The following is a 24,328-nucleotide window of genomic DNA, read 5'->3' on the forward strand; positions in this document are numbered from 1 at the left end:
CATGTAATGTGCTATTACTCTGCTGCTGTATACATTTTGTATACATTTCTGTTCTTCCTTGAAAGACTGTGAATGCTTCGGGCACTCCAACCGGTGCAGTTACATCGAGCTGCTCAATACGGTCATTTGCGTGAGCTGTAAGCACAACACTAGAGGTCAGCACTGTGAGTTATGCAGGCTGGGCTACTTCAGAAATGCTTCTGCAGAGCTGGACGATGAAAATGTGTGCATAGGTCAGTCCCGGGATGATTGCGGCTTTTCTTCTGTGCATTTTCAACTACTGGCAACTGCTAGGGATCGCTGCTGCTTACTTGCCAGTTGAGCCAGAATGAGCTTTTTCAATGGATAAGAACATCTGTGTAGACTTTTCACGTCATTTCTGTTGCTTCTTTAGTGCCTCAAGGAGGTATTATGAATCTGTATACAACAGTGAGCCCTCTGACTAAAGGTCCTGGGAAGACTTTACCCAGAAGACCCCAAGAAACTCTGCTGTCCTTCAGCAGAAGGGAACCTTGCTGGAGTTGCACATGTGAAAACTGAAGGGTTGAGTCAAAAATACCTGTTCCCAGTTTAATTTTTGGAATAATTAGTGCAGACTCTTGATTACTTGCTTGGAGACCTAAAAAAGTTGCCAGCTGCAGCAACAGCACATGGGAAGCTGTGCATATGAATCCCTTTCATTCACTTCATAAAAACAGGTTGCAGCTAGTTCTGCTCCCAGGCACAGGCCTGTAAATGCAGTGTTACCTCCCCTTTCCTTACAGAAGAAACTGAAATTATGTCCATGTGGTTAGGAGCAGAATTAGCCAAAGCAGTTTGACATGATGTCAGTTTAGAAAAGGGATTCCTAGGTGAAAACAGTGCTTTAGACCTAACATCTGTTATAAATACCCAAAATGCAGAATTAAAGAAAATGTCAAAATGCAGCAAAAAAAGAATATTAGAAAAAGATCCTTATCATAGTAGAAGAATATGCATTGTTCTCATGTCACCACAGACAGTAAAAATTAGGACACTAGGCGAGGTCTGAAAATAGTCAATAAAGGAAGCCTCACACAACGAGCAGTAGTTAACAGGCAGCACAAAAGACACTGCTCTAATAACAGAGGTAATGTCTCTTAGAGACATAAGAATCAGTAGAATCTGTTCTGGATTTTCATTGTGAATTTCTTTTTCTTTCCATTTCCAGGAAGCAAAACCAAAGAGTATTTATAAGATGTTTTCATGCCAAAATAGACTATGGGTGAATAAATTATATTTCAATATTGTTTATAATCCATTGCTGAGATTCAAGCCAGAAACTATATAGGTTGCTATTATTTGTTTCAGTCTGCAGCTTGATAGATTTACATTTTATTTTGTGATAAACCCACAGATCTATCCACACACTGCATTTTATGTGTCCTTCTTTTAACTTTGCTTGGCAGCACATTCAGAAAATGCATTATCTCCTTTGACATTAATTAGTCTGAGTTAATAAGAACTTTAGCAGGCAAGTCATGATTTTGTATGACTGTGCTGAGGAGATTAACCCAATCAAATTTTCTTGGAAAAAATCTGCTGTCCCTCATATTTGTTGGCTGTAGATGAAGGACATCACTGGTATTGTCATCAGGGCTGCATAATTTTAGTTACCTAAACAGGCCTAATGAATATGACACTAAATTACTCTATTTGGGACCTTTCATCAGCTCATTCAGTAAGTTGTTTTCCCATGTACACTGAAATGTTAAGACAGTAGCTGTAGCTACGTAAGGCAAGGAAGTCAATAATCCAAAAATCAAAAATAAGTACACTTTAATTTTGAGGTGATATATTCAGAATGTCTTAGTAAAACAACCGTGTACCTCAAAATTGCCCAGCCTCTGGAGAAATAAAATGAAAAAACATTTCATTAACAGGAGTCTTTTTTTATTAAAAAAAAAAAACCAAAAAAACCCCTAACATAATGTATTTGCTGACTTTCCTACCTTAATGCAAGCAGAATTTTCTTGGGCTCCCACAAGAACTATACTATGTGGGATAACTATATTATCAAACCCTGGTTTGTTACATATTAGGTAATTCGTTTTAAATAAATAATATTCTGGTTGGATTAAGACAGTTTTCAGGATCATGGTGATCATACTGCATACAAAATATAGTATCCTAGCTGATTTGCCACCTCAAGGAGACTTTTATACTACTACTAGCTTAAAGTCAGTGAATTGAAGCAGATAACTAAGCACTTTTCAGAAAACAGAGGGTTTGCTTAAAGTGCTTTCCTGAACTGGGGCTCCTAGGATTTAATCAGGCAAAATGTAGACTATTTTCACCTCTGAGAGAGTTGATGGATTCACCATCCTTCTAGGTCAAGCACAAAGAGTCTTGCTCTATTGGAAATGCTCATTTCTCTTTTCTCTGAGTTTAAAAGCAGCATTTTGGGGTTTAAGTATGACTGAAATGTTGGCATGAATATTTTAAATAAGCAGATTTCCAGTGACATATGCAAGTCTTATTCCCATACAAAAGTCATTTTTTCCAGGCTAATTCTTTCCTCTTCAGCAATGTATGTAGAAAAGTGAAAAATGTTTGAATAAGCTAATTTAATGGCAACTAACAGTGCTTTGGCTCTGATTTATCAAAACTACTTACATAATTTTCATAAATATATATATGGTAAGTATATGGCTAACAAATCTGTGAATCATAGATGATGCTAACTGACAAATTACAAAAAATATAAATCCTGGGAAGGTTTTTACCAGTGAACCAAATGCAACACATTATACAGTGGGTTTAAATCTAATTTCATTATGCCCTTAATTTCTTTAGAAGCAAAATAAATTGTATTTCATAAAATGAAATACCAAAAATTTGTGGATTTGCCAGTTAATTGCAAAATTACCTCTTACGGGCAACTCCAGTTTCTAAAAATCATTCGCTTGACATGCTTATAGTGAAAAAGAATCTAATAACTCAAGCTTTTTTATTTTTACAAGGTCTTGATAAAGTCCTCTAATAACCCTCATTACAGTGAATACTCACGCTAGCAAGCATGGATAGCATGGAAACCACCAAGTAGACCCAGAGTAATAAAATGTTTCCTTTACCCTACAACATAAACACTGAAATGGTAATTATCATCACACCTACATGAAAGCCAGCCTTACAGTCATTTAGGCTTAAGCTTCAATTAACACCTATGAGACCTTTAGAAACCCTAAACTATATATCCCAAGGATATATAGTTAAGTGAATGCTGAGGGTTGTCTTGTAACCACTGTCAACCCAGACTGATAAGGAGCACGCATGCAAGCTTCAGCCCATTTTCCCAACCTGCTTTTTCACTTATTTTCATTGTGTTTTGTTGGCAACATCACATTAATATTGTGAATCTCAGCGAACAGATGACTACTACTGTCATCTTCCCATATTTCAAACAGTCAATCACCAGATGGAGGTTAGGAAGAAAATTCCTTCCCAGTTCAGGGTTTTTTCCCCCACCCTGGAACCTGGTGTATGGTGTGCTTATCAGGATGATCTGGGAATGTTAATTTAATGCTACTAAATGCCCTTTTGTTGTAAGGGCGTTGAAGATACTGCTTTCCTGTGGCACATTGGAATTTTGGCTTTTGAGCTTTTTAATATCTTAAGTATTTGGCAGGTCTTAGGAAGTGTTCCACAGCCCATAATATTGTGTTTGACAATGAGCTTGGATCTTCAGTGGACCTCTGTAGTTTATATATCTGTGGTATCAATTGTGTACTGTGCAAGGTGGAGAATAGATTCAGTTGCTAAAGGTTACTGGGTCTGTTTAGTGTTCTGATTTGATCTACTACTTTTATAAAAGTCCTAGCTTAAAGTTTTGTTTCCACTGTCTACTTTCCCTTAAACAGCACAATGTGGGCCTGGTACTCTTTATGTATTTATGTGATTGAGTTCAGTAGGAAAGCTTTCACTGATTCAGGATCAGGTTCTTGTTCTCTGGAAAATATACCGTTATGTACCTGTAATATTCAGATCATAGGCCATACATTTGTTTCACACTTTTTTAAATCACTGTAACTCCATTATGTCTAACCAAGCTATTTTTAGTTTACAAGAACCGGGCCCTCTTTATAATATAATTCCAAACTTTTTGTCTTTCAAGATTTTCTATAAACATTTTTGAAGCAAATTTTACTTCCTGCATTCAATATGTATCTCAGTTCTATGCCTGTTTACATAAACGCTTCATACATCTGATTAACATCAGAAATGCCAGCTTTTCAAATGGCACTCAATGTCCAATATTTCTGCTCAGTCTTGCACAGTATTTTTGGCGTGTCAGTTTCCAACTTCATTAATGAATGGTGCTAGCTAATTGACTATATTACTATTGTGGAACTCTGTTTGCCAAAGGTAACTATTCTTCAGCATACCAAATGTTCAAAGTGCCATCTGTAATTTATAATTAATAAACACTGAGACAACAGATGACAAATGTATTCCTGGTAATTTTTTCCTGTTGCAGTTTTTCCATTGGACTTTTTTTTATATAAATATATTTTTTACTTCCCAATTAAACTCCATTTTGTTATTTACAATACTGCTCAGGTTTAACCTCATGCTGGGGCACAACTGCCAAAGGCAGTCATCAAAGTAGCACTGATTCAGAGACATACAAAGCCAGACTCCCAGCAGGTCGCCCAGATTCAGGAATCGATTTGTGTATCTTTTGCCTTCACTAGCAGCAGAGATCAGATGCTGCCAAAAAGTGTCTGTGGTCTCAGTTGACAGTGGAGTTACTCTGGGTCTACATGGGTCTACATACAAATAAGATATAACCCTTCATTAGAATACATATATATATACGCACATATATATATAAATAAACTGAAAAACAGGAGTGTCAAAAATAAGCTCTGCCTGCTACAGTCTTTTGTCTTTGTTCAGCTAGCCAAAAGCTGAACAGGGATATTGTAATCACATTAAAGAAAAGGACTGTGAATGAACAACACAGTAAGTGTTGTGGGAGGAAGTGGGTTACCCTAGTCATTCTTTAATTAGTTGAACACACGTAGAAAATATACAGCAGACAATGAGTCTCATCGCATTTTCCATCTGCCCACTGGGACGTGAGAGAAATTAAAACGGCAGTGTTAAGCTAGTTCTGATAAGTTTTGCATTACATTGGTGCTCACCTCAAGGTTTTCATTGTGGAATAAGGAAAAGGTTTATTAATGTCACTGATAAATGCAATCTCATCAATTTAATGGCAAATATCCACACAAATTATGCTGCTCAAAACTATAAAGGAAGACTATCTTGGAAATTTGTAAAGTGCATTTATATACCCCTGTAAAGACATTCAGCACTTCTGAAAATATTGAATAATACAGATAAGCCTATTTTAATAATGCGAAACATTTCACCCTGATGGCACATTGATATATCCATACTATGCAAAGCTATTCTAATCTTCATTAAATTGTTGAAAATATCTTACCAAAAGAGAATCTGCTACAATCACTTCTCCTCAAAGTCCATGGTATCTTCTGCTTTTATATCTCTTCTGTTTACTTTTTACATCATAAAAGGTCTCTTCCTGAAATGACATACGCAAACCAATAAATGGGCTTATAGTAGTTATATTCACTACTTCAGATATCCTTAATAGACAGTCTTCCTTTACCTTTAGCACTGGAAATGCACCCTTAATTGGTATTGAATGAATTATCACCGTATGTAGACCTGAATCCAGTGTGTATGTGTTGTCTTGTTTCTGCAGACTGTTATTGTAACCCTTTTGGTTCAGTCCATGATCGCTGTAATGACAGAGGATTTTGTGAGTGTAAGGAGGGAACATCAGGGCCTAAATGTGATAAATGTCTGCCGGGATATATCTGGCACAGCTTGGGCTGTCAACGTAAGTAACTCTGAGAGTCGCCCCTCTTCTGCAGCTTTGCTGCCTCTGTGTCTGTATGTTATCACGTGCAGCTACTTAAGAGCAGAAAATGAGCAAAACATTCTACGAGCTGTAAGAATGCCATAGTGTCTGAACCTTTTCAGAGACTCCCAGATGAAGACATTGGCTGTGCCGTCCATTTATTTCATTATGCCTTCAGTGTCCTCTCTCTTGCTAACTCCTGGAGAAGCTGTCACTGAAATATATAAATATGCATGTTTTCCCACCTGTGAAATAAGTTTTGTGTACTAAAGCATCAGTATATTAACTCCAAATTTAAAATTCCTACTAAAAGACAAAAGGTGATTTCTCTGCATGTTCACTTTTTCTGTAGTAAACTTCAACTTCTTGAGTAATTTAACCATGCTTTCAAAGCTTAAAACTCTGTCCATGGACAATAAAATTGCGAAACACTGGCTCATTACCTGTTCTAATTAGTGAAAATGAGAAAAAAGCTAAAGAAAAAAAATAAATAAAAAATGGAGGTATACTTAAAGTCCTTAAAAACAGGAGTTGAAATTTTGTGTAAATATTACTACAGCAGATGTTGTTTCAATGCTTAGCTGCATATTTAGCTTTCTCTTCTGGTTAACAGGTCTTGTGAACAAGTGAGTAGAAGTACCACATTGGTATATACAGGATTACTCTTTTATTGCAAATTTCTTTTGTAGTAACTTCTTAAGATTTATTCTTCATAAGTGTTTTGATCAACTACTTCCAGAAACTCTGGAGACTCCTCTCATGTTTTTCTTCCACCTTTTCTCCTTGCCTCTCTACATTCTCGCACGCACATTAACGACAGAGTTCTACAAGAGCTTGCTTTTGATTTTTAAGACTGAGAAACACAAGACAGAATGTAATTGCTAACACTGATTAGACAGATCTTTTAGAATTGTCCATATAGCCACACAAATGCTCTAAATACTCTAAAAAAACATGAACCTTATATCATAAATGTTAAAACAAAGAATAAAGCTAGACGTTACTGCTGACTGTTGAAGGGATGATACCTCTGAAGTAGAAAATCAAGGTTTGTGATAATTCCGCAAATGTATATGGAAAGAAAAGCAATAAAGAATTTCAGGAAAGATTGTGATAATTACCCAATTAGCATTAAAATAGTGTATGAAGAGAAAGGAAGTTTGCATAAGCAATGCAGTTAAACGTTACCCGAGAAAATTGGACTTCCTCAGCTTCTGCCAGAAAGCTCCTGTTTATATTTAGCAGGTTATTTAAACTATACTTTTCACATGTGGTTGCTAACTGTATTCTCATTTTCTGGATGACTACACTTGAGTTTTGAGTCACAAGATTATTGAGTACTTACAGTTGCAGCAGAAAGTAAGCAAAGTAGTGTTTCAAATTGTTAATATTTCAAAAAATCAGATCATCGATATCTCAAAAACAAGGCACTCAGAAATCATAAGATCTCCCTTTGCATTCCAACCCTTAGGCAGAAGGAGGTTGTCACCACCACTGTAACCTTACCCTGGGTGCCGGCAAAATAAGCATTAGAATTTGTGAAGCGCTGAGATACTGGTTGTAGTGAAAGGAACCACAAGAAAACAAAAACAGAAAAGGAAATCAAAGTGATTCTCTGAAGTGGAGTTTGAATCAAGTACAGTAAACACCACATCCACACAGTGGGTCTAAAATAGATATTAAGTAGCTGAGATATTGAACAGGCCTGGAGGTCTGTGGAACAAATTTTACAGTCATGTAATTAATATAATAATCTATATACTAGCTTGTCAGTCCAATTACTTATTAATTGCAGTATTTGCTATCTTTTCAGGTTTGGACATTATAACCCAAATAGTGTTCTTTTAATGAGGTTTTTTTTTGAGCCAAACATATAATTAGGCCGATTTTAGCTGAATCAGCCTATTTTTAAAAGCTTTAGATAGTTTCTGGAAATGCAAGCTAGTGCCTTTATATTTGCTGACAAAACTAAGTTTCCTTCACTGTTGTAATTTGCTGAACAAATCTTAGTCTGACTGTGTAACTGTTTGATACTCTCCAAGTTTCACTATGAGGGTGGTGAGGCACTGGCACAGGTTGCCCAGAGAAGCTGTGATTGCCCAATCCCTGGAAGTGTTCAAGGCCAGGTTGAACAGGGCTTTGAACAATCTGGTCTAATGGAAGGTGTCCCTGCCCTTGGCAGGAGGGGTTGGAGCTGAGTGATCTCTAAGGTCCCTTCCCACCCAATTTACTCCAGGATTTTATGATCAAATTATCTGATCAAATTGAGAAGAAAAACAACTAGATGCAGTTGTCAGTTTTATGGAACAGATATCAAATTGCTATGTTTTACCAAGCACGCACTGATTTAAATCTCATTTCAAGTCTTTTCATGGAAGAACAGAATTCCAATTCATTTAATTTTGTAGTGTGGCATTTTAGCTTTGTTTGTTATTTTCCCATTGAAATCTAAACAAATGACTGGGCAAGCAAGCAACCCCCAATATAGAATTAAAATGAGAACTCATTCTGCTGCTTTAACAAAGCTCAAAAAGATTATTTGTCTGGACATGTAGCATGTGGGTTTGATCTGTTTTGCTGAGCTTGTGCTGTACAGAAATGTATACATGCAAAGATGGATGCACACACAGACTCAACAGACCAATATGTTTCTTTACCTTTTGTTATGCATAGACAGCTGGCATTATTAAGAAAATCTAGTCTTATGGTTGTTTGTTGCTAAAAATCGTTGACCTAGGGCAACCAGAAGCTTGACCTACAAATAAACCTGTACCATAGGTAGTTTAATCAGTTGTACAAGTTTATTAGTACAGGGATTGACTTAGTTTTGTACATGACCAGTCATCTTTGGGAAAAACCAATGTTCAAACCTCATTGTGTTTTCTAAGACTCACAATCTACCATTTGATAAATTACTGTTCAGAATCTACCTTGTACCACACATGGGCAAAAGACACAAAAGCTATTATCCTCAGAAGTATTCATTTAGGTACTGATTCATCTAAAACCTCCAAGGATCTAGGCAGAGCACTCATCATTTGGCATCTCTGTGCATATAGAGGTCAGATGCAATTTTAGACTTCGCCTCCCAGATAAAAAGCACGGCTATCTTATTGAATTCAGGGTTTATGCTGTGTAGACATAGCAGTCAGCAGGGTCTGGTTGGTACAGGAAGGTTTGCTGCCCTCAGAAAAAGAGGCACAATAGATGCAACTGTGCCTTGTGCTACTTCTAAGCCCTCCCCAGAACCATTCATGCTGCAGGCATTGTGCAATTGGGGAAGCTGCTGGGCTTTAGCTGTCTGCCTCCCTCCCGTATACTGACAATGGTTTTCTCACCAGCATGCATACATAGATCAAAGCACAAGGAATGAATTAAGAACAGAGCAGTCTGTTCCTAAAACCTTTTGCAGAAACATGAGAATTCTGCAGAATTGCAAAAACATGAGAAAATTCATAGCTATATGTTCCATTTTTCTATTTTATAAATAGAAAAAAATATAATTTATAAATTATTTCTGTTAAAAATGAAAATAAAAACAGAAGAAAAAGCTCCAGACCTGGCAAGAAATTTAACCAGCAACTCTAGCTGTTTTGGGCCAGTCTTAAACTGAAGACAGTGCTTTGTGATAACAGGAACCTGTAAGAAAGGGTAGAAACATTTATACACAGAAGAACTGCCAGAGTTTCTAAAAACTGAATGAAGGCAAGATATTAAGAGGAACAGTAATTTGATTTTCTAAGTGTACTGCTCATAGCCTAGCATATTTCTTATTTCTGGGCCATGACATTTCAGGTGACTAAATTCTTTTGCATATATTCTGGAGCATTTAAAAATAACACATTTTAATTTCATGCATGCAAGAATCAATTCCAAAACCAGCTGCAAATTTATCCAGTCAAGAAGAGAAAAAGTGACTCTTTTGTCAGTCTCCATTTATGAGCACAGCTTGAACTTTCATTAGGCATGATCAGCCCACACAGAAGGAAAGGTGAGGGAAGGTCCAATGTTTAATATTATTCACTCTCTCTCTTCATATTGTCAATAAGCAAATAAAGACATCGAAGCTGCAGCCGCACAAAAGCCTAGACCAAGTACAAGACTTCCCAACGGTAGCTTGTACCCAAATTAAATTCAGCGTGTTATTTGTTGTGAATCACTGTATCAAATAATCTTTGTTCAATGGTGCAAATCTTAAACAATTAGTGAATTCGTTTTCAGACGGATGCCTTAAGTCAAGCTCTGAATAGTTTACTTTTTTTTTACCCTAGTTCATTCATTTTAAATAGATTTTATTAAAGCAGGCAAATAACTACACTCTTATCTTCAATGCTTAAGCTGCACTCAGTACTGGTATCTGTCTACCAGACTGAACTTGTATTATTCTGTAGCCTGTTAGATAATTCATATTCCATCACATTGTAAATTCAATTTCTTATATGATTATTTAAATATAAGGGGGGTTGCGTGGATCTTATTATCTATTACAAGTGTTAGAAGCTGAGGCATTTGATCAAAATCGTCATGCAGGTTGGATTGCCAAAGAAAATCAAACCTGAAATTGTAACTCTGAAACTTATATTAACGTTTGCTTTTGGAAGTTTGTGTTTACAGTACAGCAAGAAAAGACGTGTTGCCATCCATTTCTAAATTAAATAAATAAATAAATCTTTCCTTGGGGGGAGGAGAATAAATATTTAAATATTTTTTAATATTTATTTAAATATTAAATACAATCCCCCCCACAGAAGGTTAGTGATCTTTAATGCATGTTTATATACAAATGTACCCTGCGAATCCTCAGTACCTACACACTGAAGTTGTGCCCTGCCTTCCAGTTCACTTCTGCAACTGCCTGTGTGGGGAGCCACAGACAATCCATCTATAGCTTTTTATATTATTAAAATCTTTCTACCAGTAGCAGTTTTAATGCTTTCACCTGGTCAGGATTACAGTGTCTGTGTATGTGCTTTCAGTTCTGGTGTGTTTTGGTATCAGGACTGGTGCTAGTAAGTGCACTGCCATGCTCGGAGCTGGAGGAAGTAAAAAATAGAATTTATTGAAAAGGATAAAGTGTGAACATTGCTGTCCACAAGGAGCAATCTGTCTCTGATCTTCATACATGAAATACTGCTTTCACAGTACCTATCTCACATGATTGTTATGCAGAATAAAAAAATTGTGTGTGTACAGGGGCTTGAATGGAAGAGGAACAGACTTTGCTTCTAATGACTCCCAATTTAAATCCAGAATAATTGTCCTTAAATTAATCCAGAATCCCACTGCTGCAACTCAAGGCAAATTATGTTTTACAGATGTAAGGCAAGATGACAAATAAAATTACAGTGTTATGGGTTCGTGATTCTCAGACAATGCAAAAGACACATTGCACTCACCTCAGGGGAAGCATGCTGACTACTTACATGTGTAATGCCATATTGATATCCTATGAGTTTTAAAACTGAGAAAAGACAACATGAACGTGCATATTAAAGCATTTCTTACAAAATACATGACCCACAGAATAACCATACAGATACAGGGATACCTAGAAAATTGTTCAACAAAGTATGCATCTGATGAAATGGTATTATTTTATAATGCAAAAATTATATACTGGAGACACTGGAGAAAAGTAGGAGAAAAAGGTTGATACCTGTCTGGGGAGAGACTTTAGTCAGAATAAACATGTCAGAACACAGTTTTTGTTAAATACCATTTTTAAATGAAGTATCTTTTCTCTGCAAAGAGCACAGAGAACACAAAAACATGGAATGCTTTCTCTGCATAGTTATTCACAGATTTACATAGTTGCTATAGTATGCTAGGTTGGGGATCAAGTTTCAAGCTGCTTTTAGTACTGCTACCTACAAAATGTGTAGAATATTGGGGCAATGGAAGAACCTGCAAAAGGAAAGGACTAGAGGGGTGTTGGTGAGACCTTAAGGACAAGGTTGCAGCATCTCTATGATGGAAGGCTTGTATGAACAGGATGGAGATGGTGAATCAGGTAACACCTGGGGGGATAAGTGGGAGAAGCCAAAGAAAATAACAGATCATAAAACAGCCAGAGAATGAGGCATAGAAAATGGGGCTAGTTAGCACAGTTAACATCTTATTAAGAGGCACCAGGCTTTTAACTGCAGTTAAAAGATCTGCAGTTCTGTGAAAAGATCTGCAGTTCTGTGAAAGATTTACTCTGATAACCTGGTAATCGGACTTGCTTTCTCCAAAGTGAAAAGAAACGGTTCAGTAGCAACATTTATACACCTGACCTTTAATGGAAGAATTTTTCCCCAGCAAGGTGAAGGATTGGACTGGAGCAAAGAGGTTGCTCTGCTCTTGATCTTGCCCAGGTGTCAACTTCAAAGCTGCTATTCCATGGCTGTCTAAACTGCCCTAACTGTAAGTGCTGCAATCCCTCTTCTCTCAATTCCCTGCTATTTAGTCCCACACCCCTAGCAATCTCTCAGGCACTTGTTTGACCTTTCATTGAACCATTTCAGATCTAACTCAGCAGGATACTAACAAAAAAAAATAGATTAGTTTTCTGTTGTGTTAGTTCTGTGATATGAATCAGCAACGGGTTGAGCAAGCAGGAGCACCCTGGGAGAGCATAAGCCACTCAGATGGGGAGTAGCGTAACCCTTGGTAGCCGGCACTTAGGCTGGACTAGGCTGCCATACAGCTGTAGCACATCTGTAGGATCAGTATTCTCCCCTTTCCATTGTTAGATCATTCACTTTTTAGTTTAGCAAGTTGCTGGTATTGAGTACCAGACAAAGCCACATAATTTCAGATGGATGAGCAAGTGGATAATTAGGGAAACTTCCTAAGAACTTTTTTCCAGGGGGTAGGAAGGAAAAGAGTTCTAAACTCTCCCAAAAATAGTTACAAAACCCACTAACCTACAGAAGAAGAATCAGCTCTCTAATATTCTCTTGTACTGAAGCAGAATCAAAAATTCTACAGACAGCAAAACTAGAATTCTGCATGCAGAGCCAAAATGAACAGTGGTGATGGATGTGAGCAGAGTGCATTTCAAAACAGCCCAATTTAAAATGACTGAATGCAATTTCCAGGGTCTTCAGTATTTTTGGTGCTGTATCACAGGAGGGTTCTGAACAACTAAATATAAGGAATTCATGAAAAGTTAAACAAGTAACATTATTTGTTTTCTTCAGTCAGATAATTTAAAAATGGTTAATATTTGATAGCACAATGATATTTTAATATAGTATATTGCTGTCAGTTAGGAGTAGATCAAAAACATACAAGTTAGTTCCACTAGATAAACTTTTATTAGGTACATGAAATAGAACATAAAGCCTGATAGCAATTACCATTTAATCTGTTCATGTTTGTAAATGTATTGAAGGGGAAACTTATAACTCAGTTGTTATAAATTATTAAATGTTCATTTGAACAATGAGGAGCAGGACTGCTTTTCCTCTCAAAATTCTGTCACACTTTCAACCCTGCTCAGTGGCCATAACTTCTATGTGATTTGCCTGCTTACTGCCTTTTATGAGGACAGAAATAAAGAGATCAGTAGCACCACAGACAGGCCTAGATGAGATGGTTTTATGAAGGGACCTTAAAAGGATCATTTACAAATAAGTAATCTTTATCCTATTTAACTGCAGATGAAAACTACTGACCTGAGGCAATTAAAGAGTCAACACTTCCTATCTTGACACTAATGCAGCTGATGGCACTGCTGACACCAGCACATGCTGATTATTAAAACTTTAGTAGTTATTAACTTCTTTACACATGTGCAAATACAGCTCTCCCAAGAGATGTGAAACCTAAAGTTTAGTTTAGAAGGAGCTGATAGGTTTTAACTTGCAAGTTGCTGACTGCCTCCCCTAGCAGAAGGTAAGCTTTGCCAATGTTATTTAAAGTAAAAAAAAAAAAAAACCAACCCTTTTAATATTATGTGTTAATAAGTGGATACCATGGAACTAGGTATGCCAAGATTCAGCGTACATGTAAATTTAGATTACAAAAGACTAGCTTCCACTTTTAATGGATTTCAGAGTTATTCTAGGTACATTGGGGCACATCTGACGTAAAAAGTGTGTTTCTGCCCTGAATTTGAACATGCTGAAAGGATATAATCCGTAAGTAACCATCATTTCTAACTTCAAGTTTGTATTTCTACACAGCTGAGTACTGTAGTACCTAACAGCTAATAAACTTAAAGCTTTTAATTAACTACTACTACTATTCGAGGTCCTGATGTGAATGCTCAATCCCTGGCAGTGTTCAAGGCCAGGCTGGATGGAGTCTTGGGTGATATGGTTTAGTGTGTGGTGTCCCTTCTCATGCCAGGGAGGGTTGGAACTAGGTGATCTTAAAGTCCTTTCCAACCCTATTCTGTGATTTTATGATTCTTTCCTCATTGAGAGTATTTGTTATGAGTAATATATAGAGGTGGAAAAAAAAATAAATCTCAGACTGAAGGTTGTAAAGACATTTACTTGAAGTAAAGGAGTTATTACTTAGCATCACTAAGTTGAGTACTTCAGCAATGAATTTCTGAAAACAATGAAGACATTTCAAGATCTGAGCTCTTAACTAAAACACTTACTAGAAGTGCCTTTTTACATTTCTCAATTCCCATTTCACCCTATTGTTTTCTGACTATCTTACCTAGACAGTTTTAGAGGTAGTCTTCAAAGTATATCACTGCTCTGAGTCATGTATTTATCTTCATAACTGTATGCTTATAGACAGTAGAATATCTTACATAGAAAATGAGAAAGCCTCTACTGAATTTGACCAGGGATCAATTTACCCCAGTGTCCTCTGTCTCACAGTAATGGGCTTGAGTGGTATTTTATTCGGCATAAGCATCCAAACACTAGGAAGCCACAGCTTACAGATATTCTTAGCTAAAGAGTTCATCAGTATGTTCATATTTAGTTGGTCTCAATGAGCCTTTCGTGCACTGATTTGCCTAATCACTTCTTGAGATATTTATACTTTTGTTTTCCAAATGTCCTGAGCACAAGTTTACAATTATGATGATGATAATAGTAATTATTATTATAATAATTTATTTTTTTTAATGGGATGGCTGGCAATTTCATTTGGTACTTCCTAGTTCTTAGTTGAAAGTGGTAATAAAAATAAATGAATAATCATTTACAGTTCGCCTTTTCCGTAACATTTGTGATTTTATAAAGTCTATTTTATTTTCCTTCAGTCTATCTTCTCTTCTTTGTGCTGAAGAAGCCTAATCAGTTTAATCTGTACTTTTACAGGAACTGCTTATGTCTATGATTGCTCTCTATTCTATTTTTCTTGGTAGTACCTTTTCAACATACAGGACTTCATGCAGTGTTAAAGAGATGGGCACATCAGGAAGTTATATGGCAACATTATGGTGTTTTCCAGTTCATTCTTTTTTTCCTGTTCTAAAAAAAAAAATCAATTTGCTTTTTTGAGAGATTATGATCATTAAGTCAATATTTTCAAAAAAACCCTCAAACTACCCTTAAGATCCCGTTCCTAAGTGGCAAAAGCCAAGTATCTAGAGGTACATTACTCTTGTGCACTGGATTTCATCTACCATTTACTGTGCTGTCACCCAGCACCCTAGAAATTCTTCTGAAGGCCTTTACATCCACAATAATTTTGTAACATAAGCAAACTTTATTACGCTACTGTTCACTCAGTTCTGTATCACAATTCTGCGTAAGTCCCAACACAGTTCTTACAGCACTGAGTACCAGTTTCTTAACATTTTTCCTACTATTGAATCCATGATTATTCCATGGGTGTAAGGGGTGGAGGAGAGAACTACCAAAAAAAACCTCTGTTCTTGGTTTCTTTGATAACCCCTGCTGTGGGATCTTGTGAAATACTTTTTGGAGGTTCGGATACATTAAGTTCTGTGCTTATCATGCTCATTCATCTACCTGCTAATTCTATTCTTTGTTACAATTTCCATGAACTTGCTTGCTGCAGAAGCTTTACTTGCTAGCCTTTAGTTACTGTCAGTCTCCTTGGAGCTCTTTATAGAAATCCCATCTGCCAGAGTCCCTGCTTGTAGTTAATCAAACCTGTCTTGGCAATTAAGTTAGTAAAGTCACAGGTAACAGAAATCAGTTTCTGTATTTTTTAAAAATTCTTGGATCAATATTACTGACTGCTGGTGATCTGATACAACTACGTTCCATTTTCTAAAGACTGCTTTGTATAAACTTTGAGACACATCTGTCCCCACCAACAGAGACAGTCACCTGGTAACCTCGTAAACCTCTCCCATAGTTAATACTGCATAAATTTTTCCCTTCTACATTTCACACCATCCATTTGCTCTAAGAACTTCTTAGAAAGTTTCTGCTTCTGACAAAAGTTTCTGCTTAGACCAAAAAAAAAAAAAAACAAAAACAAAAAACACAGTATTTATGACTTCAGTACAGTACTCAATCATTTCTGGTCTTCCTGAAACTTTAGCATGTTCTTGTACCTAAACTCTTGGAACTGTGTGCTTTTTCCCTTCATTTTGCCATAATTTCAACTTTTTTTCTCAATATATTTATTATTTTAAATGTATTTCTTTATAAAAGTTTTCTTTTGCTCTGCTGCTGACAATGCAATTTTTATAAAAGTCCTTTAAAATAGTGGTCCTTTTTTCCTTTTTTTTTTTTTTTTTTTTGATACTCACTTCACTCTGTATCTCTAATATGACCAGCTCAACAAATCATCTGCTTCTTTAGCTTCTCCTTGCATTTCTTTCTGGTAAGTGCTTACATGATCATCATCTCTTCCTCTAGATCCATACCCCTGAGACATGTACTAACCCTTCCAGGAACTTCAAATTCATCTTAAAATTAAGCATGCAAGTAAATATTTCTACAAGGAACATGGGTGTGTCAAAATCAGGAACTAAAGATTCATCTTCTAAGTGTCAATCCAGCTTTTTGTCAGACCTTTGACTACTACCCTTTATGGCACAAATTTTAGTCAAGCTATTCATACGAATAACAACTAGGAAAGTGAATGCAGCTTTACAGGATTCAGACAGTATATATTTAGAGGGGAGTGATAGCTCATACAAAAGTACCTTGATATTCTGTAAAATACTAATGGTTCTGTTCTTTCAATTTCTTTCATCCCTGCACAATTTTAAGAAATTATTTTGTTGATAACCAACTAGTGTTCTTTCACATTGAACTGCAGTCAATGGCAAAATCATTAAAAGAGACTTCTAATGGAAGCCAAGTCAAGCCCATTATAATTATCTTGGCTTTTAAAAGAGAATAATTAAATTGTTAATAAAACTTTTACCTTTAATCATCAGGTAAGAAAAGAAAGATGTGACAGTGCTGGAAGTTTAAAGATTTCTACAGGGAAGGGGAAAGAAAGAGTGATTATAATGTAGTTGTTGGTAATTAATTTCTATAGAAGATTACTTATAACTGACATCAACTTGAAATAATTATATTAAAGAGACTGTGTTCATTAACCACTGATTTCAATGTACACCTGGGGTTTACAATGATTAAAGCATTATGCCCAAAACTATTTTATGTTTTTTATAGCCACAGCTTGGCCAAGTACTTCTTTATATGGTATTTTGTTTCTTTCCAATGACTGTATCTCTTTGTTCAGATGGAAGTGGAAAACCATGTCATAGATATTAGACTGATGCCACTGGCTGAATCTAGACACAATGTTCTAATTTGTATTTCTGTTAGCAGATCAATTTACCTACTTCTTTTTTTTTTTTGAGATCGAGTAACTTTTGTAGTCTTTCACACTTTTCAGACATTTATGAAACCATGTGTATTCTTTAGATGTATGTAGAACTAAGTGTAACAAAATCTCACTGTGGATAGACCAAAATATTGCTCCAGTTTATGAAGCCAATGGCCAAGCCATATATTGATTATCTGAACAGCCAAAGACACCTTTACCTTTCTCTGACACCGATGTGCTCTCTTATGTTCTTACTGTATTTCTTGCTTAATTTTTAAGGCTTTTCTAATGGACCCAAGAATCTATTCTTATACATCAAAACTGCTAAGTTATAAGGAGCTCAGACATGATCTCTTTAGAGAAGGAATTCTCCTGGAATAATTATGTAAGCTAGCCTTAAGAAATAGCACCAAGCAGCTGTAGGTCAGGGATACACAAGTGCTATAATCAAAAAGAGCTAGCAGCTTTGTTACCCACATACACTAACCTGTGCCTATTTACGTTGACAGGTGCAGAAGGAACAAACACCTCCAGTATCCTCAGTATAGAAAGAGCTGTCCCCAGGAGACAATTCAGCAGGGTGTTCTGTTAATGAGATGCTGCATCACTAAAGAATGTTACACATTCTTTAAATGGGAAATAAACTTCCCTTTTAAGTCAGAAGCTACTTGAAATAGGACTCTTACTTTGAAGAGTTTAGAATTTAATTTCCAAGGAGAGTAAAGAGAGTTTCACCACATGTAGCTCTTTAAAGAAAGAGCTGAAGCTGCATTTTGATAGCAAGGCAATAAGCACTGACTAGTGTCCAAGGAGAACAAGTTACTTTCACAAGGTTCAAAAACCTGGCTCACTTCCTACTGATTTCAAGAACAAGACTATCTGACAATGAGATTTTAACTGGGGCTGTTAGTGCAAGGATGTTCATACTGAAATCAAAACACAGCATCCTCAAATCAACCCTATTATGTTGACATTATGCAGCAAAGCACAGCTCTTTGCAAGGAGACTTCAGTTCTCAAAAAAGCATCCTATTCTGCATATATTTACAGACAGATTACAATAGTGTATTACAAATTGAGCCAGATGTTTTGAATAGCCTCAAATTACGTATGCACACATAACATTTGGTACACAACTGGGGAGAAGCATGAAAGGCTGCATGTACACAGCATACCTTCTACAAAGGTTTGAAAATTTGGGTCAAGATCGCACCACATATCAAAATAAAGCCATATACTGCTATAATTTTTCTGCAACAACCTTAGAGCCTTGCTAGTTCATGCAAAACCATTACCGATTCAAAACACAATGAGATGCTTAGTGTACTCCAGTTACATCTTCTCTCTTATTCAGTGGCAACATGACAACTCAATGATGACGCTGCAGCCCACGCTGCTCTACACCACTAGAAGACCTTGACTGTTTTGCAAATACAAAACAGTGAGCCAGCTAAGATGTGTTAAGCACCTCCTCACCTCCTCCCACTCACCCTGGCTTTGGCCCAAACCCCTCTGTTCCAGTTCCAACCACCTCCCTTTAGCACTCATCTTTCTCTTTTAGCTTAACAGCTACTTATTCTGTAGCTTTCTTAGAGTCTTCAGAAAACCATCATCCCACTCAGATCTGCCATGTTACCACTTTAAAAATGCTGTCTCACACAGGCAACATAAAACCTTTGCATTTCACACTCCTCTCATGCTCTCATTTCACTGTGCCTGTGTTTCAAACCTGAGCAGGAGCCACTGCTGCCCAAGGTGGCATATCTGTCGGGGGACTTGCCTTACGTGCTGCCTAGCCATGCTCGCTGTGTGACCTTATAGAGCAGGAGAAGGCTTAGTGCTTGGTCTCAGTGTTTGACCCCCCCTCAAAGGTCCTGGCATAGACCAATCCCACATAAAGTCGTCCTACCTGGAATTACAGCTTTTTTTCATCCTCCAATACCAAGTGCACCTATCAGCTGGCACTCTACACAGACATTCAGCGAACACTAGCTCCCACCATAAGAGGAATGTAAGGGAACACAAACAGTTTTGGAGGAGTTGTGGTCAAAGGAGTAAGATTTCCATTTCCATTGTTACTGAGGCCACTGAAAGGGAAGGACATGCAAGTTACTGGAGTTGTGGGGGTTCAGGTTATCTAAGGCAGGGATAAGTATGGGGGATGGCTGGGAACAGAAGACAGGACTGAACCCAAGGAGATAAACTTATCAGGAAGAACAGCTTCATCTAAATTTCATTTAGCAGGAATCTCTTTCCATTTTCTCTTGAGAGTGCTACTAAGAAACAGACGTTGTGTTTTAAAGTATAGACAGAGATTATGTTTTAAAAGAATACGCAGCATTCTAGAAGTACATTTTAATAAAAATTGAGCATTTCTTGTGTGATTCTTCTCTAAATTAAAGGTGAGTATATGAGTTTGTAACAATGTTACATAAACAACTTCTCAGGAGTATGAGAAAATTACCAAGGTCTTGGCTTTTCTGCCTTAAGTGCAAGTGGAAGACTTTTGAGTAATATAATTACTTCTTTTCATCATGAAATTTAAGGGTATTATACAAAGTATCTTTAGGAATATATAACACACTGGTTAAAAGGGTTTTTTCTCTGCATTAAGGGCCATATCTTTGTTATTTTTCAACTCTGGCATGGCTTGGCAATCTAAAACTTGAAGAAAAACATTTTAAGCAAGATAAAATAAGTACATTGAAGTGTAATCATACTTCGTAATTACCTATTCCTTGAGGATATCAGATTATTTCAGTCTTCATTAACACCTTTGTGCATTAGGATAGATAAACAGAAATATGTTAATCCGCATGTCAAAAGTAATGCAAGAACCATATCAAGCACAGAAGGAAACTTACTCATGAGAGTCTTTTAATACTGGACTTTTAATACCCTGATTTAATTAACATTTTGTCATAGTAAGTACTATCAACAACCATGTTTAGATGCATCATTTTTAGTTCATATGCATGTAGAAAGAACTTTTCAGACATTAACCAAAATAAACACATTGAGTGCTCTCTTTCTAAGTCTAAGCCCGTTCTTTTGTTATTCAGATGTTTTCGACATTGTAGCAAAACTGTAGATTTGATTAAATGAGATTAGTGCAATCCTGTTATCATTGCAATAACTTTCTAGTAGTAGTCTGAATAATAATATTGTGAAAAATATTTAGGTTGCCTATATGCAGTTTTCATCTGTATTGGTCAATGTACAATAATGAATTATGAATTCTAACTGTGTCCTTATCAAAGCATTCCTTCTGAAAAGACAAATAAATAATCAGAGCCTTGGAAATGCTGTTAAGGGGCAATATAATTAGATAAAGAGAGTTACTTTGTATTTTGGTGTGAACATATTTTGTATTTTTGCTGAATGATGTGGTATTACAAATCAGTTTAAAATGTGTTTTCACTGGCAAAGTCTATCACATTACTTAAACCTGTGCAGCACATTGCAGAAAAACTAGAGTGCTTGAAAAGAATTCTGCTGGAAAGCGAGCATCTATTACCTGTGTTTTCCGTCTAGGGGCTGTTCTGTCATAAAGATTAATGCAGAATGACACCTAGGGCAAGTCTGTGTGTAACAATAAATATTATTGTTGAAAACTATCATGAAGCAGCTAGTAACTTTAATTATAATTATTTGATACATGAATTTATTAGTTCTCATTTTTGCTTAGTGCTACGTGCCAGCTGTTTGAGTCATCTTATTGACGTTCCGATGAAAAGAGTAGGAAAGTAAAGCATTACACCATTTAAAACCCTACTTACTGGAAAGCTTATTATCATCCAGTGTATCTCAGAAAGGAATGATGAGATAAGAATCTGGCTGTTAAGCATAACTTTTATTTTTACTGTTATAATTACAAATACACAATAGCAGACATATTTTTAAAGACCAAGATAAAACAGGGGAAAAAAACATTTGAAATCTTTACCATGTTCCCAGTATATGAAGATGAAGCTGCAAAAGTTCTGACAAGTAACGTTAGAAGGAGGTACCACACGATACCAGTATTTCTAATTGTCAGAATATTTAAATATGTTATACAATTGCTTATGACACATAAATGGACAAGAATGCATATTCCTTTTTTAAAATTGATAGTTTATAAGCCTTTTTGTAGCTAAGAATCTCTAAACTCCCTTGGAAACAGTAATTAACTCTGCTGCTGCATTTATCTAACAGTACAATCTAGTAAACAGAACTGGAATTCACAGGACCTGTGATAATTCCCTTCTTTAGTTAGCGTAGGCAGAGCATTTGACTTTCCTTGGCATCAACTTCTCCATTGTTCACTGGCAGTAACAATTTTTTCTCTCAAGAGCTTTGAGACACCGACAGGGCAGTGTTTTTATCCCTATTCAAGAGCTAGCTAAACAAAAGCACTCTGAAGCACTTCCTCCACATTCAAAACAATAAATCAATTTAGGTTCAGAAGATCTGATTCCCAGCGCTGTTGCTTTGCTTATATATATATATATATATATATATATATATATATATATATATATATATATATATATATCACATTTCATATGTTTTGTAAGAACTATATAAATGTTTTACCTTTACCTTTGCATTGTAACTGAAGTTCACGCAAACTGAATGTGCATCTCCTGAGGAAGCTATGCCATTTATTTTGCATATTGGTGTTGTGGTCTCCTATAGTGGAGTATTCTCCTGGTATTTTAAATCTCTCTATCTTGAAAAATGCACACAAGAGGAAAACATAATGATAAATATAAACTTGGCTTTACCTATGGTCACTGTAACATAGCTATTTATGAGTCACACTTACATAAGTCTGACTCCCTTTTTCTAGTTACATACCCATTCCATTTTAATATCTTTGACATTTGTCATAGCGTAATTCAAGATTGCTGATGTTTCCATTACTAACACTACTTTATGTAATTTAGAACTTGATCATAACATACATTTCCAGTAGATTTTGTTACTAGTTTTCAAAATGCTCCATGCAATTGGCTGTAAGCCAAAGTAGCAAGAAGAAAGTTTGCAACATTCAAATTATTATCACAAATAACTTTAGAAAAGCAGTGTTCAAAGTCTAACATGACATGGATATAACGTATTCTGTGTAAACAATAAATACAAGTAAGTTTGCATAGCCATTACAAAGCTGCTATTTTTAATTCAAAGTATTTTTCAACACAGTATTTGTTATAAGAAGTAAGTATTGTAAAATAAAATTTGCAAAACAATCCTAACTCCATCTGAGTGATAGTAAACTGATTATTAAAAATAATTAAAATTATTATTAAAAATTTAGCCTTTTATTAACACCCAAATAAGGTCATACATTAAACTAGCACATTAGCTCATTAGACTCCTCCTCTTTAACAACACAGTATGAAGGCTTTCGCACAAATTGCCAGAGTACGTACGTGCACAGATGCATCGTATTTTGGAAGCACAAATTTAGGAGAGATTGTTTAAAAACACTGTCATTAAATAACATGAGATTACGATTCAATCTTAAGGTTCTCACTCAGCAGCTCTATGAAGGAATTGTAAGTTTTGCCTATAAAGAACTCTAGGATCCAGGGCCATGCAGGTGTTACCTCAATGATCCAATATTTGTCCTCAGATTAGTACTATTGTGGGAGTAATGTCATTGTTACCAGAAGCCACCAATACATCCTCTTTCTCCACTTCCTAAAAAAAAAATATATATATATATAATTATTAGAATAATTATAATTCCGAAAGTCATTAGGAAATATTTCTAATTGTGATCATATTCTCTGGTTTTGCTGCCCAATAAAGTAATAAGCGTGAGGAACTATTTCATTGGTTTTGAAAGTCTTCAATGCAGCATTCATTGGGAAAAATGGCAGGAAGAGAAACTTTTGCCTTTGTAAACAAAAAGAGAAATTAATTGTGTTCTTTTGTGCCCAAAACATTATTGTAAGTCCAAAACCCTAGAAGCTAAGGATGCAGGAACATTTAGCCTGTTATGTAATGCATAATCAGGTATTTGAATTGCTGACCATTGCTTGCTCCTGCTTCTGTTTGCTCTGCAGGCTTTTGTCTGCCTTTTTTTGCTCTGTAAAAGCAATACTTGCTGTAGGTCTGTTATAGTTCTTGAGAACTTTAAGGAGAATACCGTTGTCATGCATGAAGCTCAAAATATTGCTGTTCAGGCAAGGACCTCCTGCTAGCTTTTTGGATAGAACTGAGCTGCTTAACCATAAGTGTCTAGTGCACTGAACAATGGAAGTTGGTGGTTCCATGAGGAGACAGCAGAACAGGATCAGGAAAGAACTGGTGGGCAGTGGATGGGGAGTAGCAGAACAGGGAGCTCCCCAGCCAGGTGAGCAGAGCAGTAACAGGGTCGGTCACAGCCTGCAGAGTGCTAGACCAACCTCTAGTAGCAAGGCAGCTCTGGAGTCTCTCCAGAAGGTGCAAGGCCAGGATGGGCTGAGCCCACCAGGTCACTCAGGCAAGGACCAAGTCGGGAAACAGAGTCCAAATGCACTCCTGGGCTGGTGGGCAGAGGGTGCTGGAGTGGAAGCCTCCAGTGAGGCTTTCCACAGCCCTTGCTTAGGGTTTTCCACAAAAACCATGTCCAGTGTTGCACAGCTCCACTGGATGAGAGCCAGTGTCGAACACAGGCAGGGGCAATATGTGCCGGGTGGGGAGCCTGCAGGCAGGAAGACTGGCCACAGCA

At 36.5% G+C, this 24,328-nt stretch overlaps 1 protein-coding gene across 7 annotated transcripts in view; it reads left to right on the top strand.

The window, feature by feature from the left end:
• Positions 1–24,328, top strand: part of NTNG1 (netrin G1) — a 170,076-nt gene that overhangs the window by 136,175 nt on the left and 9,573 nt on the right. For 2 of the 7 annotated variants that reach the window (XM_057429119.1, XM_057429113.1), the window contains 2 exons: positions 66–233; positions 5,753–5,890. The exons of 3 other annotated variants lie outside the window; for them this stretch is intronic. In XM_057429119.1, the coding sequence (XP_057285102.1) occupies positions 66–233; positions 5,753–5,890 (306 nt within the window). The remainder of the gene's footprint in view (positions 1–65; positions 234–5,752; positions 5,891–24,328) is intronic. 2 more of the 7 variants (XM_057429114.1, XM_057429115.1) reach the window with 2 other exon arrangements.

This window comes from Pezoporus wallicus, unplaced genomic scaffold (assembly GCF_028554395.1).
Source record: "Pezoporus wallicus isolate ANWC-B61680 ecotype Strahan unplaced genomic scaffold, APGP_CSIRO_Pwel_v1 contig_593, whole genome shotgun sequence".
Classification (NCBI taxonomy): Eukaryota; Metazoa; Chordata; class Aves; order Psittaciformes; family Psittacidae; genus Pezoporus; species Pezoporus wallicus.